Genomic DNA, 18,046 nt, shown 5'->3' with positions numbered 1-18,046 from the left:
GCCCACCGCCAAGCGGCAACGCACGCCGCCGTGTGTAGGGGCCGCGAGAGAAGCTACGCTTTGCTCACACAATGCAGTTCGGCGAATCGTGACGTCACCCCATTCAAAGTGAATGGGCAGAAGCGTTGAAGCGTTGAAGCGGCAACGCACGCCGCCGTGTGTGGGGGCCGGCCCCTGCGCAATCCTCAGAGCAGCGTCACAGAGAACACTGTAATCTCTTCTCACGAGATTCAGGAAACCACATACTACAGTGAGCAGTGAGGTCTCATGCATTACAGACTGCTGGCCCTCCGCTTAAAAGGAGAGCATAATTCGATGTAATTCAAATGTATTTTAGTTTTGAATAAATTGGGTTTTCGTCAAAAGATCCAGCAGACTGATGAACAATTCTCAACATAGCCTCCTCCAGCCATATAAAAGAAGACTGTGTTGAACACATCTTGGTGTCTGTTTTTCTTTTCATCAAAAAAATAAAAATATTTATAATACTTTATAGCATTAATTCAACGTATTATTATTATGTATACGTTTAATGATAGCCTAAATAATAATACTGGACCGGTTATCCTGGTTGAACTTGACAAACGTGTACTTGTGTCAGGTGTGTTATTAAATGTTTTGACTATTCAGAATTGAAGATGCTGTAATTGCAGAAAAGTGACTAAGTCAATCTTCATAACATACTGTATTAACAGTTATTTATATTTTCTTTACATTAAGACTAACACTTAATATATATATATGTTTTTGTTGGTGCCATCTAGCCTACCAAACAAAAGGTTTGGACACTGGCACTAATATAACCAATCAATTCACCTTTGGACACTATTAACCTCGAAAACAGCATTATCTAACCTTGAGCTATGCATCTGGTTAGTTAATCATTTTCAAAATAAGACCAAAAAAACTACATTGGCACAACTTGATTTTTCCACATAAAATATCTGTACTCCTGAGTCCTGAATGTGCCCTGAATAAAGTCCAAGCTCAGAGGGGACCGTGCTTTCGGCCACTAAACTGGTGCTATCAAAATAATTGCTTTTAAATGGTCTATTGTTTTTACTATATGGCTGTTATTGTTTTTATTCTTGTTTGTGTTTGCCTTTTTATTCGTATTTTTTTACTTATTTTATGGTTTGAGAGGTGAGCTGTGTGATTTTTGTATTTTATTCCTCTATACAGCACTTTTGTCTGGAGGTTTACAGTGCATTACAAAGAAAGCTGTATCTTATCTTGCACCTCCTGCCATTGGCCTGAAGAGGGCGCTGCTCAGAGTGTTGGTAGAATCAATCTGACGTCACTTCCTGGCGGGATTTTAAAAACGGATATAAACAAAACAAGTGACCGAAATATTGAGAGACACGGTTTTTTTTGTAAACAATGCTTCTTATGTCAAATAACATATAATTAGAGTCGTACTACGGTAACGAAACGGTATCTTTATTACACTTTGTTTAACTGGCAACGATACGCTTCATAAATAAGGTAACATATGTTTATAAACTCCTGTTTTAATTGCTATACCAGTATTGCTATATAGAAATATGCTGAGGTTGGAGTTTGACTCCTGTATTTGAAGCACTTTATTTATTATGAGTGATGTTTGGATATAAAGAGTATATGAATGTTGTTGATCGTAGTCTATTTATATGCTGTACAAACAAGAATGTCAACCAGTGTACCAAAAGACAAAATAAAACTAACGATACACTGTATTGTGTGCTGTTGTCTCATAGTCCCATACACTGCTGCGTTGAGTTTTGGGAAAACATACTAATCCTAAACTAAACCATTTTTCCTTGTCAGAGGAAAGCAAGAATAACTGTAAATCGGCTGGATTATAAACCTATTATTAAACTGTTTCTCCAGCTGTTTTATTACTTTTACCCGGTGAGTCACTATTGCGTTTTACAAAGACTAGTGCATTACTTGCTGACAATTATATTTACACTTGTTTGCATATTAATCTTGTTGTAAGAATCATATTTAGCCTATCATTTAACCCTGCTGTTGTCTTCGGGTCAAATCTGACCGATTTACTACTTTCATCAATCATAACCTTTTTGTTTTACATTCGATTGCATTAAGGCGTTATGATATCCTTCACAGTAGACATTTGAACATATCAAATTGCTGATCAGCACTTTCATTGAATTTTGGATGATTTAGTCAACTTTGTAACACCCATGGTGTTCCCGGTCCATAAAGAAAACTTGGAATTAGTAACCATCCGGATCAGATAAAACACACACACACACACATACTCTAGATGTGTGTGTCCCCTTATGTGCCCAATCCCCCCATGTGAATCACACTCAAAACACACGCACACACGGAACAATTTGACACATTTCCCGCTTTTATGTGCCCGTCCCCCCACATGGATCTCACCTGGCACACGCATTACATGTTCAGTGTCTATTCTTTGTATATTTACTGCAGGTTTGCATGTATACCAGACCAGTAGTTTGAAAGGGTGTTAAATGGACTTTGGTGATGATTTAATGGTTTTTGTGTTAATGTAATAGCAGTTAAAACAGGACCGGTAAATTTTGACCGCGAACACCAAAGTAAGGGGGGGAACATGAAGACAATAGGAGGGTTAATATTCAGTAATGTGTCTGCATGATGCTTGCATTTAAGTTGCATTTATTAGTAAATTCAATAGCTCTTAAATTCATTATTTTCAATCACTGTCTGCTACTACATTGGTTAATCTCCTTGGATTAAACCCAGATGATCTGATATCTCTGAGGTGACTTGTCTCTCCAGGCACCTTCCCTCTTCTGCGATGGACCTGTCTGATGGCAAGGGGAACCTGAACCTCATGGTGGAGGCTGTGGCCCTGAATCCTGCTGCGGACAGCTCCAACGCACAGAAAGACACCCCGCCTACAGACATGCTGAGGTTCTCCCTCCACCTCTGCTTTAACACGTCTATCATTCATCATTTAACAATGTATTACACCCCACCTCTATTACCTCTTATCATAAAACAATGACTAGAATCTTTAAAGTTGTTACATGTACTGTTTTCAGAATGAATCAACAGATGTCCAACCAGTGCTTTGAGATGGCCGTACAGCTCCAAGCAGGTACCAAATACAACTGTGTGTTTGTTCCATCATGTTGAGTTTCAATGAAGTGTAGAATAAAAAAAAAAAAAAGGCTTAACATTGTTTTTGGAGCAAAGAAGGACCGATTAAAAGTAATCACAGAGCTTCAGTCGGCAGACTACAAAGTAACTCACAAAGCAAGAAATCTGGGTGTAGTGATGGACTCAGACCTGAATTTTAACAGTCACATTACAACAGTTATTAGGTCTGCATACTACCACCTGAAGAATATATCAAGGATTAAAAAACTAATGTCGCAACAGGATTTAGAAAAACTTGTCCATGCTTTTATTTTCAGTAGACTCGACTACTGCAATAGTGTATTCACAGGTCTCACTAAAAAATCGATCAGAAAGCTGCAGCTGATTCAGAACGCCGCTGCTCGAGTCCTCACTGACATTAGAAAAGTGGATCACATCACTCCGGTTCTGAGATCATTACACTGGCTTCCAGTCTGCCAAATAATTGATTTTAAAATACTACTGCTAGTTTTTAAATCACTAAATGGCTTAGGACCGAGGTATATAGACGACCTACTCCATCACTATGAAGCATCCAGGAGTCTCAGGTCTTCTGGGTCGGGTCTGCTCTCTGTTCCGAGAATAACTAAACATGGAAAAGCAGTTTTTAGTTATTATGCCCCAACAATTTGGAACAAACTGCCTAAATCATGCACGTCCGCCGAAACACTTCCTATTTTTAAATCCAGACTAAAAACGCACCTATTTGCTAAAAACGCACCTATTTTCCGCTGCTTTTAATTGAGCTGCCCATACTCACACTACAGTATGCCTTTTAGTCATGTCTTCTGTACCTGATGCTGTGTTTATTTTATTTCATTATCTTTGCTTTTTATGCCTGTTTTTAAATGCCATTTAATAATGTATTTATGCTGTATTTGTTCTTAAATGTCTTTTGTTTTTATTTTGTAAAGCACTTTGAATCGCCACGTGCTGAAAAGTGCTATATAAATAAAATTGCCTTGCCTAACATTGTTTATTGTCACAGGAAAAAGTAAGAGATCATGCAGCACATCTGAAGCTGAAAGAGATTTGTGAGTATTTGAAATATACATTTTTAAGTGTACCTAGAATGTTAGCCACATTTAAGATGAGTGTTCATTTCAACATTTACTGTTGCCATGTCTTTTTCTAATGAAATGTTGCAGGCCAGTTTATGTCAAAGAGCTGGAAGGAGTCAAGACCCTTAACTTTAACAGCACGTTAACACTGCACAGGTAAACCGACGCCTTATCATTTACAATGTCCACGATATAATGCACAAACAAGTTGAATAAAGAAGCAGTAAACTTTGATCAATCAATGATTGAACTGGTTCTTTCAGAATGCAGATGTGGCACGCTATTGGAGAAACAGTGAAACGGAATTATTCAGGGGCGGTGTAAGTACATTTACAACATGTTAAAACAACTCGTATACAACTATGTTTGATTATTTGAACGACTGTGTCTTTATGTTTCTCTCAGTGCCCTGAAAGCTGGGAATGATCGCTGCATGGCTCTTTGCTCACAAATAAAACAATGTCAGCAAGTAAGCACCCTAATCATTGTGTATACAATATTCAATTGGATAAAATGGTACTTTGTATTTCCTTGATGTTGTTGGAGACTTGTTTGAGCAGGAGAGTTATTGAATGTTGGTCAGACAGGTATATGGTGGCGAATTACCTCGTAAAACTATTTGGAAAGCAATATTTGGTTTTTGTAAAATAATTTGAGTAAGTAATAACAACACCACTGCCAACCGCTCACTTCCAAAAAGTTTCCACAAAGAAATCCCCACTTTGGACTTGAAAAGGCACTGGAAATATACTTCCTGTTAATGTTACTTTGCTTTAAGTACAGTGCGTTTGTATGATCTAATCAGTTTTTATTATCCCTTCCTCTAATACAGTGATTCTCAAATGGGGGTACGCGGACCCCTAAGGGTACGTTGGGGTACTGCAGGGGGTACGTGAGATTCAAAAGAAAAAGGTTAATTAAAAAACACCATGCATGATTACAAAAATAATCTTAGTACAATAAGTTAAATAGAAAACACAATTGTATATAAAATATTCCTAGAACCACTAAGGGGGTCCTCATATGTCAAATGTGTGTATGTATTGTATTTTATAGTTTTTGCATAATCAATTTGTTCATTGGTTTGTTAAACATATATTACTTCAATTGAAAAACTCCTTGGATATTTAAAAAAATCAAATGTTTTCGTTCTCATGCATAAAGATGAAAATATGCTTAGTTTGTTGTAATTCATGCATGAAGGAGTTAATAAATCCACACTGATGGAACATCACTATATTATAATTATTTATAGGCTTTTTATATCAAAAATGTTCGGGGTCGGTCAGAGGGTACTTGGCTGAGAAAATGTTTCAAAGGGAGTACATTACTGAAAAAAGTTTGAGAAGCACTGACCTAATACATGTTACAATATCACTGTGTTCTTGATGCTTTTAAGGAAGATGTCTTTCAAATGATGTTCAGATTTGAGAGAACGGATCGACTCGTACATGTTTACTGCCACAAGTTGAGATGTATGAATTAATTATAGCAGGAAATTGTAAAAACTTATTTTAGGCACCAGAAAAATCAAGTATTCGCTATATATTTTTAATATTTTCACTGCTTTGCCTTCTTGTCGGACAGCCCATCCTTACAGGGTGGTGGAGATGTCATATTAATCAATGCTCTCTTCAAAGCCACTTTGGGGTTTTAACGGGTCAGTTTAGACTCGCCAAACTCGCACAATAACTCAAACTAACAGATAGATGTTGAAAAATACCAGAAACGTCCATGATCTGTTACTGTAAATGGAGTCTGGTGTTTATATAAAGAGCATAGATAAAGTGTGTTTTCTGTTTGAGCGCAAAGTGAAAAAGTGTAAGACTACACTCAAACATGAACCTTCCTTTTAGTTGTGTTAAATGGATACAGCAGTTCACTCATTTGCTTCCTTGCTCGTACTCCTGTCTGTTTGTCCAAACTGGTGTCATCTAGTGTAGGGAATACACTGACTATAGATAAGTCTCTCATACAACCCCAGACCAAACAATGTTAAATTAAACCCTAATAACTTGATAAGCAGGGGAGAGAAAACTGGAACTGGCTGGTTTTAGATACTAAAGCTGACAGTAGTTATAACCGCCCCTCTTTATGACCTTGTTATCCAGGAGGTTGTTGTCTGGGACTAGAGGATGGGTCTAGGAGGTTGTTGTCTGGGACTAGAGCATGGGTCTAGGAGGTTGTTTTCTGGGACTAGAGGATGGGTCTAGGAGGTTGTTTTCCTTTATACACAACACAATAAAGATTGACCTGAAAGTACAGCATCAACAGTGATTATTGAAATTGAGATGATTCATTCTGAACCAGATTCCCTCTGTTTTCTTAACAGGAGTCAAAAGATCTTCAAGATGAAGTTACCGAAGTACTGAAGAAAAGGCTTGGTACTTATGATGGTTTACGATTAAAACAATTACAACTATATTTGGAATTAGAGTTTTTCCGCAGCTTTTTAGCAATCATTGTTTTGTGTGTAGAAATGAAGCGGCTCATTGATGAGAAAATGAAAGAGATGGAAGACTTGAAGTCCAAGGAAGAGCATGGGATTACAGAGAAGTACAAAGCTGCGATGGAGAAAGGACAGGAGAACCTGGAGAAATACAGAAAGTTGAGCGTCATGACACAAAACGTCCTCAGGGTAAACAAATCACACCAGACTTATATTAACTCTTAAATGGGCATTCACTATTTACACTGTTATTACACCCTTATTGTACATGAATAAACCCTTATACACCACTAGTACTCCGTTATTACACCCATATTACACTCCATATAAAAGCAATATTACACTGTTATTATACCCATATTACACTCCATACAAAAGCAATATTACACTGTTATTATACCCATATTACACTCCATATAAAAGCAATATTACACTGTTATTACAATATTATTACTCCCATGTTATTATGCCCCATGTTACATTACATCCATGTCACACCATTATGACACCCGTATTACACCCATGCTACACTGTTATTACAAACATATTGCACTGTTATAAGACCAATATTAAACCAATGTATATTATGCCGTATTTACAATGTAATGACCATGGTAATGACATACATTTTACACATGGACAAAGCCTGTCCCCCAGGATACAGAAACCATTTAACAATTTGTATTCAATATAAAATAAGAAAATACACTATCTGTCCCTACAATAACAATGACTTCAATAGTATATGCAGCTTTTGTATTAAGTAAATGTTTCTCTTCAGGGCATCATCTTGGCCTGCAGAGTCAACTGGATGGAAGATCCCAAACTTCGAGACATCGCCATGACGCTGGAGGACTTGCCCTTCTCTGACTAAAAAACAAATCAATGTATCTTATATTTATACGTGTCTGTATTGTATTGTCAAATAAAGAATCAATAAAAGTACTCAAACCACTCTTGTGATTTATGGTAAAGGTAATGTAGAGACGTCCAGCAGCCACTAGAGGGCGAAACCGGAAGCAAAGATAGATGCGCCTCACTCTGCACATCCTGTCAGTGAAGAAGAAAGTGAGGCTACACGTGTTTACAGCCCCCAAGACGAATATACTTTGAATAACTGTTTAACATTTGGTTTTCTGGATCTCTAACTCGAATACAACTAATAAAAAATGCCGAAAGTCAAGCCGGAGAGGAGGAGCAGGCAGCACCAAGAGGTGAAAAACCAAGGTATGTTTCTCCAGGTGGAGTTAGCGTTAGCACGAGAGCAATTAGCAAACATTACTGTCAGCTGATGGAGGGAATGGGCTTTAAATGTCCTCTTTGTTTCATATCCCTGCAACACATACTGAGCAGTTTACTACTCCAGTACCGGTTTATAAACAACACATTGTTGGTATTTGGGGTTGTCAAATCTTCCGCATGTGTTTACAGTACACATCTGTTTACTAACGCTCAATACATTTTGTGAGACTCACACCAAAGTGAATCGCTATTTAACGTGGCAACATTTGTCAATGTAAATTCACAGACAGTGTTGTAAAAATACTTTAAACATTTCGAGTGCCTTTTAGTTGTTTCACATGTTTATTCGTTTCTTAACTTTAATTGTCATTGTCCCCCTCTATATTCTCATGGGTACTACCTGTGTTCTTCTCTTATTCTGCTATAACTCCTGATTTCCCTACACTGCAGGGATCAATAAAGGTCCATCTTATCATAGAGATGTACCCCAATTAACCAGTTCATTTTTGGGGAAATGCCAATTAAGTTCTCAGTCGCAAAAGTAATGTTATGTACATTTCTGTCATAGTTACATAAGCTCTTACATTATATTAACACCAAATCATATGTTCATGTTATTTGGCTTCTTAAAGGTCCCATGTCATGGCCATTTCTACTGATCATAATTCCATTATTGAGGTCTACTAAAATAGTTATATTGTGCAATTTTCCAAACTCACATTGGTTTCTCATACAGCATCTCTGTATAGTACTATGTGTATTGTCCTAAATGGCATGTTGGAGCTCCTGCTCCCTCCCTCCCTATGAGCCCAGTGGCCAGCGAAACCCAGCCCAAACACACACACCCGCAGCCTGGCTGGGAGTTTGTGTATGTGCTCACACAACGACTCACAGCCTCGCCACGTTTTATGAGAGTCTGACTCTTCGGACAAAGCATTTTAATGTTATTAAATTATGCAAGAGCCCTTCAGTTAGAATTGGATGTAAATATATACCTATATATAATCTACATCACACATACCCAGTACAACGTGTCTCATCTTGTCTGTTGCAGGGATTATGTTTAACACCGGCATCGGTCAGCACATCCTGAAGAATCCACTGGTTGTCAATGGGATAATTGAGAAGGTACTGGTGCAACGTACAGTTACTTTTGTACACACATACACGACTATTTGTGAACAAAGACTCTAATGTTACAAAGATGATCACGATATACAGTGTTGTTAAACCCTACTCTTGGTTCATGATGTTCAGGCTGCCCTGAGGCCAACGGATGTGGTTCTGGAGGTGGGACCCGGTACTGGTAACATGACCGTGAAGCTGCTGGAAAAAGCCAAGAAGGTGAGAGCATGAAGGAGTCAACTCAATATCATTAATTTAGCCATGTGCCTCTATGCCAGGGGTTCTGAAACGTTTTGTTTATGCGGACCACTATTTATTATCAAGGATTTTCGAGGACCACCTCATATTCAAACCGTAAAAATAAGTACATATATAAACGTAGTGTTAAAACACCGATATTTTGTTATAGTTAATTATAGACAATCAAAAGTAAATTAAAGCCTATCTGATACTTTTGTCGCACGTGTGACCGGTGTCTGTCTGCGTTGTGTATGTTTCTCAAAGAGGACGGCGGACGCTATTTTAATTAGGTCATCCCAAACAATGCCACAAGTACGCACGCACTCTCTCTTTCTCTCACTCTCTCACACACACACACACACACACACACACACACACACACACGGTCCTGCCCGGGCCGTATCCAGGATTTCCTAAATACCGAGGTCCAAACATGCTGAGATTTCTGGGATTTTCATGATCTAGTTAGGCGCTTTTTAAGTCCTGTGGGGGGGGCCACAAATTGGATAATATATTGACTTCAAACCATGTCAGTGGGCTGCAGCATACATTATTTTTGAAAGTGCAATACATCATAAGAATCAGTTGAGTGTTACTATTAATGATCTGGACATGCAGAAGAGGCTAAAGTGATCACAAAACATTGTCAGCATTAATTTCCCATGTCTCTCTCCTTTCCATAACCTGCAGCCTCTCTTCCGTCTTCTTTAGTCTCTCTGTCTTCTTCCTGTTCATTACTCTCTCTGTCCTCTACTCTTTCTCTTTGTTTGTTTGTTTGTTTGCCTATTGTCTATATTGTAAATGAAGACTAAGTTATAGATAGATAGATGGATATATATAGATAGAGATAGATGGGGTTATTAAGCGTACATTATGTTTGTGTGACTGTACCTGCAGTTCCTCCCTGACTTCCATCACTTTCTCTCTCTCTCTTTCTCTCTGCTTGTCCTATCTCTTCCTTACCAAAGCTGAGCTTCGACTGACGTAGTCTTTTTTTTATATTTGAGTCGGTGTAAAAAGAAAACAATACAATGTTATATCTTCAATGTTTTACTCAAATTGAAATGAAAGAAAAGCATTACAACGTTTGTTAAAAGGTAATCCTTCTGACATTGGGTGAATGTAATTAAATAGCTCTCTAGCTAGTTTATTCACGCAATTTAAACCAAAGTATAGCCTATAGCTGCAATATAAGTTAGTGTGCATGTTGTCGGACGTCCACTGACTAACGTAGAGCGTTCACACAGGATCTGCTGGTCATATGATGTCCTGATGAACAGAAACACAAGCAGCCCGCTGGACTCAGATCTCTAGATACCTCATCATTCCTTCGCTGCTCCGGTTCAAGTCCGGGCTGCGGTGGTTTGTTGATACATGTCGTCTTCTTCTGTTTGCTTTAATCGAGGCTACGTAGTTATGCAGCGCCCCCATCGTCAGTAAATGGAAGTACTACAAAGAATCCCTTTTTAGTGCAATTATTTCACAAGTTTAGTTAAACACACAGCTCGGAAAAAATTACCGAGGTCCGGACTTGAGTGACCTCAATGGTGGATACAGCCCTGGGTGCTGCCCCTCACACACAGGCTTCAAATCAAGTTGCATAAATGCTTGAGCTACGTCATTGCAAATAAGTCCCCGAAAATCCTTGATAATAAAAAGTGGATTTTATTTAGTTTTTTTCCACGGACCACCTGCAGGGGGGGCGGACCACAGTTTGAGAACCACAGCTCTATGCATTTGAACAGAATGTTACATCAGTGTTTCATGGATCGAATGTTGTCAGGGTTATTCCTTTTTTTTGTATCCAAGCCTCATAGAAACGTGGTTTTCCATCACCTTTTATTTCTTTGGTTTGAGGTATTCAACAGCTTTTAACAATCTAATTGGACAGTGCATTAGAAAGGTTAACATGTAGCTAACTGACATTTTAACCACATCTTCCAGCTTACATTTGTCCTTCATCTTTTGCTTTTATCTGTTTTCTTTGTGTTTGTCCACAGCAGTGTTACAGTAATTGTGTTTCAGTGTGCAGTCATTACAGAAATGTCTATTTTTGCAGGTGGTGGCCTGTGAGTTGGACGGCAGATTAGTGGCTGAACTTCAGAAAAGAGTACAGTGCACGTGAGTGGAGAGGGCGGCATGATTACACCACATATACATGTAAACCTAAGCATCTGCAATATATAAAAAGTAAATACATGATCTATTAATAAAAACATTGTGTTTTCCTACAGACCCATGCAGGCCAAACTTCAAATATTAATCGGAGATGTGCTAAAAACAGAATTGCCTTTCTTTGACGTCTGTGTGGCTAATTTACCTTACCAGGTAAATACATGTTTCCACTCTGCATCACTTTATCATCAGTCATTCAAAAACAATCCTGCATTTGATTTTAAACCCAACTCTTCTCAATTTGCAGATTTCGTCACCATTTGTCTTTAAGCTCCTTCTGCATCGACCTTTCTTCAGGTAAGAAATAACCCATGGCTACCGAGAGGACACTGTGTATGTCCATGTTGAGCGTTCAGCATTTCTCTTGTGTTTCACCTTTGCTCAGGTGTGCCGTGTTGATGTTCCAGAGAGAGTTTGCCATGCGACTTGTTGCCCAACCTGGAGACAAGCTGTTCTGCAGGTTGTCCATCAACACACAGCTACTGGCCCGTGTGGACCATCTCATGAAGGTCAGTGCGTAACCTCTGATGTCTAAAAGCAAATTACAGATTTAGTTGATTTGTTAAAAAAGCAGGGTTCGTACGGGTGCTTGAAATCCTTGAAAATGCTTGAAATTTGACGTGGTGTTTTCAAGGTTGGGAAAGTGCTTGAATTTTGGGAATGGTGCTTGAAATTGAGAAAGTGCTTGAAAATGTAAATGCTTTACTTTTACAATAAATTGCTGTCTGACTGAATAGTTCGCTTTTTAGATTAAAAGAAAAGAATTGCTTCGCTTCTACATAAAACAGCTCCGCTGCGGCCTTCCCGCACTATGCGCGCAACCTGCAAGTGTGTTACGTGTAGGGTTGGGTATCGTTTGAATTTCCACGATTCCGATTCCGATTCTACTTTTCGATTCCGGTTCTTAACGGTTCTCGATTCCGATTCTTTGAGGGGCAGGGTAAAAAAATGATACATGCTTCTTCCACCAAAAAAATTACATTTATTCGAGAAACTTTTACACAGGTTAGTTTAAAGTAATATTCACATTAATCAGTCTGTTTATATTCACTGCTATGTAACTTTAACCTGAGAACCCCTGAAGCTACAACAGTCCAACTTTTAAAAACAGTTCTTGTTGAGAAAAACAAGCATATCTGCCTCTCAGGCATACCGGGAAGAAATGTTTGAACATTTTGAAGTAAAATGCTTCAATCTGGTGCACACGCAGAATTACTAGAGACTAGATCTAGGGGGTACAACTCCAAACACCCATATGAAAAAGATCGGTTTACATTTGAATAATTAAATAACAAATAGCCTACATGTAATGCATTTTATTTTTGTTGTTCATTCATATCTTATTTTACTATTTTATTTATGCATATTTTTTTATCTCTCCAGTTTAAAACGATATGTCTGGTTTACTGTCCTATAGTTTACATTGGAATGATTTCAAACCTGTTTTATCCCAATAATTATAAAGGAGTGCCTTGGAAATATGTGTTTACATAAATTGTGATCAAAACGTTTGAGACCCACTGAGATAACTTAGACTAAAGTGAACTATCTAAACACTCAGAGTCCTTTACCTCACTGAGCTGAAGTTATCAGCCTCTCAGTCTGACTGGAGAGGACTCTCCCTCCACATCATTGTAGAAACATCTTCTTCTTCTTCCGTTAGAGCAGCTAGCACCAGATGCTAATAACAACAGCGCCGGTTCCAGTGCACCCTCGTGAGCTGCGGTTGCCAGATAAGCCAACATCCCCCATTTTCATCACTTGCAGCGCCCATCGTACAGGGCAAATGAAAAGTGTAACCGGGATGAAAAGGGTGTTACATTTACTTAATTATGAATGTTGTTACATCAAGGCCGAAAATTAGGATGAGCACCAACGGTCAAAACATTTATTTTTTCTCCCAGAGCTGTCAGCGCAGCGCCTCCACAGATCTGGCGCCCTAGGCGAACATTTATAATGCCAGTGCGACGGGCCGGCCCTGGTCTCAGGTTACACTGTAGGAAGTGTAGGTACAACGCTACATTTCCCGCCCCGCTGCAGTCATGCAGTAGGCTACGGAGAGCGGCGAGAAACATTTCCTCAGGAATCGAAAAGCGGAACCGAAATTCACATTTCTAAATGATACCGTTGGAATCGAAATGTTGGAACCGGTTCCGAACCGGAACCGGTTCTCGGTACCCAACCCTAGTTACGTGTGACCTGGGCATTCTGATGATTGATAGATGACTGTGTGCCAGGAGGTTGCCGTTTCAACGAGCGTTGGCTAGCAGAAGACAAATACATGGCTAAGACGAGGGTCAAGCCCACGAGTAGCCTCCTGCAAAAATAACGATGGGATAGTCTGCGCTGACGAGCCACATGAAATGTACGCCGTAGAAGAGCATTTTAGATTAGGCTAAAGTTGCATGTTACGTTTGTTTAAGCTAACGTTAGCGAGCTGAATAGCGAACTCGATGAGGGATAATAATAATTGCATGGGACAATCATTTCAGAGGAGCGAACCTATGTTATGTGCGTTACAGTCGCCATCCTGTGGTGTTCAGAGGATGAAGCACTCACGGCATTTTGTGTTATTGTCACGGAATATAATCTATTGATTCGACACAGAGCGATTTTGAGAGCAATGTATTTCTACTGGTGGTATGTTTCGTGCCTAAACCAAATGTGACTTGCTCTATCGAAATCAGTTGCATTGACCCGAAGACACATTTTCGTTTGTATTACTGGTCTGGGGGAAGCTCGGGAGTGTGTTTGTGTATTTTTGCGTTTGTGTACCGGGGAAACACTCACAAGAAACACCGGCTGTTGTTATGCTTGCTGTGACGTTACATTAGTCCGTTCTCTGCTTGTAATTATGCCGAAGCTTCAAAGTTGTATTTATCATCTGAATTTGACGAAACAAGTTTAATATTCTGAAAGCCAATACTTTGTTCATTTGAAAACAGATTCAAACAAACTGTCTTTTATATAAAATTGAAGTATTATACAAGTAAAACTACATTTTGCTTTAATCCCATGTAATTGTAGAATGAACAGTCTTCCTTTGAAGATGTATAAGTCAGGTGTCTTGAGTAGTCAACATTACCTAAAATCATTGTACACATTTGTACATATTATTTTCCACTTGTTACCATTGTGAGTCTATTTTTACGCAGCTTTGCGTGATTTTATGGCTACAATTCAGACTATACCAGAGGTGGAATAAGTACTCAGATCTTGTAGTAAAAGTAGAAGTACTCAGATCTTGTACTTAGTAGAAGTACCAGAGTGTAGGAATACTCTGTTACAGTAAAAGTCCTGCATTCAAAATGTTCCTCAAGTGAAAGTATAAAAGTATTCTCATCAAAATATAGTGAAAGTAGCGACAGTAAAAGTAGTCGTTGTGCAGATTGGTCCATTTCAGAATAATATATATGATATTTTTATAATGATTGATCATGAAAGTGTTCTCAAAGCTGGTGAAGGTGCAGCTAGTCTGAATGACTTTGTATACTGCAGGGTAGCTGCTGGTGGATTTACTCCAGGTGGAACTAAAGTCTGATTCAACACTTGATTATATTTCACATCAATCATCCACATCCGTAAAGTAACTAAAGGGATTAAATACATGTAGTGGAGTAAAAGTACACCATTTACCTATGACTTGTGTTTACTGCCAACCTAAAAGTACCTCAACAATAGTCATCAATAATGTATTGAAAAGTTATTTGGCTGATTGTTTTATATCGGCTCAGCCAGGTTATATGGGAGGCCCAGTCTACGTACAGATCACTAATTTTGAAATATTGAACTTAGTTTTATTTTCTTTAATTTGTCATCCTCGTGAAGAAGGCTATCACGAAACACACATGTGGTTGTTTATAGCATAAAGAACATCTGATTTAATGTGAGGTAGGGAAATAATCATTTGAGTATGTGTATATAAATATGTAATTTACAACAGCTGTAAGATGCTTGAAAAGCTGGAAAATGCACCTTGAAAAGTGCTTGAATTTGACTTTGGAAAAGGTGTAAGAACCATCATCTTTTGTAATGAGCCTTTAATGAGTTGTTATCATAATGAATGACCTCATCTCTTAAGACAATGGATAGGGGATATGTTTGTTAATGTGGTGATATGGTGCTAATCGGCTAATGTCTTTGGACTCAGAAACGCTCTGTACTGTCTGGAAATCGTTGGATTACACAAGTCAGAAAAAATCCTACGCATCCAGCCCTTCATCCTATTCTCAAATAGTATAACACTTATCATAGTATCATACCCTCATCTTTATCTGCTACTTTGCTGGAAAAATGGTTTAAACGGAACGAATCCACAAAGAAAGGCTGTGCCGCAGAATGAGGATTTAAAATGTGAATGTCAGTGTTATGAATGGAAATTCAAAGTATTTGATTCAGTCTTTTGATTAAGTCTTGCTTTCATTCAAGGTTATTCCAATAAACAACTGTCTGTATGATATGTTTCCCTTTATCAGGTAGGGAAGAATAATTTCCGTCCCCCTCCAAAAGTGGAGTCAAGTGTTGTCAGGATAGAACCGAAGAATCCTCCTCCTCCAGTCAACTTCCAGGTGAGGTTTGGCTCTATTAACAATTAATGATGTGATAATGCTGTTTGTTCTAAATACTTAAAAGTCTGTTTTCTCTTCTCTTGAATAGGAGTGGGATGGCCTGGTCAGGATAGCCTTTGTGAGGAAGAACAAAACCCTCAATGCAGCTTTTAAGTAAGTACCTGCTTTCTGCACACACTGCCCCGCCGGCCAAATCTATTTTCTGTCAAAAACAACGTGTAATCATATAGATTCATATTTCCAGGTCCAGTGCGGTTGAACAGCTGCTGGAAAAGAACTACAGGATTCACTGCTCTGTAAACAATGTGGTGAGTCATAGTGTCCTTTGTCCCGCATGTTGTACTCTCAAGAGTTTTCAAAATGTCCAAGATCCAGAGATGGGAAGTAGTGGAGTACAAATACTTTTTTCTGACGACTTTTTACTTTTACATTTTTCACACAAATACTTCTCACATTTTCAAAACGGGTTCGTTACTTTAGTTATAATCTGCGTTTAGTGGCCGAAACATTAACTATCTAACAATGACATTATTGTTCTATTAATATAATTAAACTAAAGGGAGGTCAGTTATTGGGGATACTAGGTATGGGTACTTTTTACTTAAGTACATTTTAAAGCCCATATTTCTTTACTTTTACTTGAGTAAAGGATGTGTGTACTTTTGCCATCTCTGCCAAAACCACGCCTCGGCCACTTTTGAATCTAAAGTCCTGTTCTTAATCCTGACAGGAAATCCCAGCTGACTTCAGCATCACCAAGAAGGTTGAGAGTGTTTTGCAGGGGGTTGAGTTCGGTGAGAAGAGAGCCCGGACCATGGACATCGATGACTTCATGGTGTAAGTCGAACATCTTATTTATCTAATCTACTGAAATAAATATATGTTTTGACCTGTTTTTAATTATGACTTTCCTTCATCCTCAGGCTGCTTCATGCATTCAACTCAGCAGGGATCCACTTTACTTAAATGGCAGAGCGAACTAGTGCTACGACTCATATGTCCTGCCTTTATAACGAGAGGAGTGGAAAGTGCTTTGCTTGGAGGACCTGAACATCAAATGCTGAAATAGTTTGAGGAAATGTTCAAAGATTATTGTAGGATACTTTTTAAGAGCTCATATTGAGTGTGTTATTCTGCCTTAATGAGTTGGGCATGTGTTGTCAGGTGGAAGCTGTTTGAGCCCTCTTGGTTGTACTAGAGCCTGCCAGTGTGTTTGTTATATACTAATATTCTTAAATCTACATTTTGTTTTGAAAAGAATTACCTCCTTGTGGAAAAGGTAAATATTTAACCGTGTAGGTTTATGAGTGTCTGCAGTCTATTACAAATAATTTCAGGTTGTCCACGTTTCTTTCCGTGTCAATGTTTTCTTACTCACTAAGACTAAATGTAGCTACAGATTGCAACGATTGATCACTTTCTCTTCAATCCGTTTTTTTTTTAATAGGATATAGTTTCGTTTGAAAGTCAAATAATTGAACAAAAACAATTACAATTTCCCGTAGCCCTATGTGATGAATATCAGCGCAAAACATCAAATAAATTACATTTACAATGACAAGTAGCACATTTTAGAAAAGCGATTTTTCGATCCGTATTAGCGCTTCCGGTGAGACCCTTTCAAAACACAACTGCTTGCATTTATCAAAAAATAACGCGGAAGGAAAGTTTAATTTGCCCCAAAAAAACATCGATATTTTCAAATGTACGTCCGTCCGGTGCTAAAATGCAATAAAGAGGAAAAAGGTAGCCATTTATAATCCTGTGTTTCATAAATATAATGGTGACCTCTATCGGCCACCCTGGGTATTACAACTTCAACCACTACCCGTTGATCAGATACCATTGTGTGATTTTCAGATAGTTAATTTTAGACCCTTAACCTGTCAGACTCACCTTTGAAAGGTGAACCTCCTTTGTCACTTTATATAAAAACGGTAGCAGCTTTCACCATGGATACAATACACATAGCTTCTCTAGCCGTCGTCACTGTGGTTTTATGTAAATGAAAAACTAATACAACAGTGTGTAAGTATGTTTAAATGTCGAGC

General features: G+C 38.5%; 2 protein-coding genes across 3 annotated transcripts; both read left to right on the top strand.

Moving 5' to 3' along the window:
- The first annotated feature begins 1,313 nt into the window (after nucleotides 1–1,313).
- Nucleotides 1,314–7,584, top strand: cenph (centromere protein H). 2 transcript variants are annotated; one of them, XM_034091576.2, is made up of 10 exons: nucleotides 1,314–1,485; nucleotides 2,737–2,907; nucleotides 3,039–3,094; nucleotides 4,124–4,169; nucleotides 4,284–4,352; nucleotides 4,460–4,516; nucleotides 4,602–4,665; nucleotides 6,529–6,580; nucleotides 6,674–6,834; nucleotides 7,427–7,584. In XM_034091576.2, the coding sequence occupies exons 2-10, from the start codon at nucleotides 2,792–2,794 to the stop codon at nucleotides 7,517–7,519; spliced, it is 714 nt and encodes a 237-aa protein (XP_033947467.1). In that variant the 5' UTR covers nucleotides 1,314–1,485; nucleotides 2,737–2,791; the 3' UTR covers nucleotides 7,520–7,584. The 2 variants fall into 2 exon arrangements, with proteins under 2 accessions (XP_033947467.1, XP_033947466.1); XM_034091575.2 differs by having other exon boundaries at nucleotides 1,315–1,485; nucleotides 2,773–2,907.
- A 70-nt stretch (nucleotides 7,585–7,654) lies between these two features.
- On the top strand, nucleotides 7,655–17,406 carry dimt1l (DIM1 dimethyladenosine transferase 1-like (S. cerevisiae)). Its single transcript, XM_034090892.2, has 12 exons — nucleotides 7,655–7,872; nucleotides 8,942–9,015; nucleotides 9,145–9,231; nucleotides 11,312–11,373; nucleotides 11,487–11,580; nucleotides 11,675–11,724; nucleotides 11,813–11,936; nucleotides 15,903–15,995; nucleotides 16,084–16,148; nucleotides 16,240–16,303; nucleotides 16,726–16,832; nucleotides 16,919–17,406. Exons 1-12 carry the CDS (start codon nucleotides 7,815–7,817, stop codon nucleotides 16,959–16,961), a joined length of 921 nt encoding a protein of 306 aa, XP_033946783.1. The 5' UTR covers nucleotides 7,655–7,814; the 3' UTR covers nucleotides 16,962–17,406.
- Nucleotides 17,407–18,046: the final 640 nt, after the last annotated feature.

Source organism: Pseudochaenichthys georgianus, chromosome 9 (assembly GCF_902827115.2).
Source record: "Pseudochaenichthys georgianus chromosome 9, fPseGeo1.2, whole genome shotgun sequence".
In the NCBI taxonomy this organism is placed as follows: Eukaryota; Metazoa; Chordata; class Actinopteri; order Perciformes; family Channichthyidae; genus Pseudochaenichthys; species Pseudochaenichthys georgianus.
This window is presented reverse-complemented; position numbering and strand designations above follow the sequence as displayed.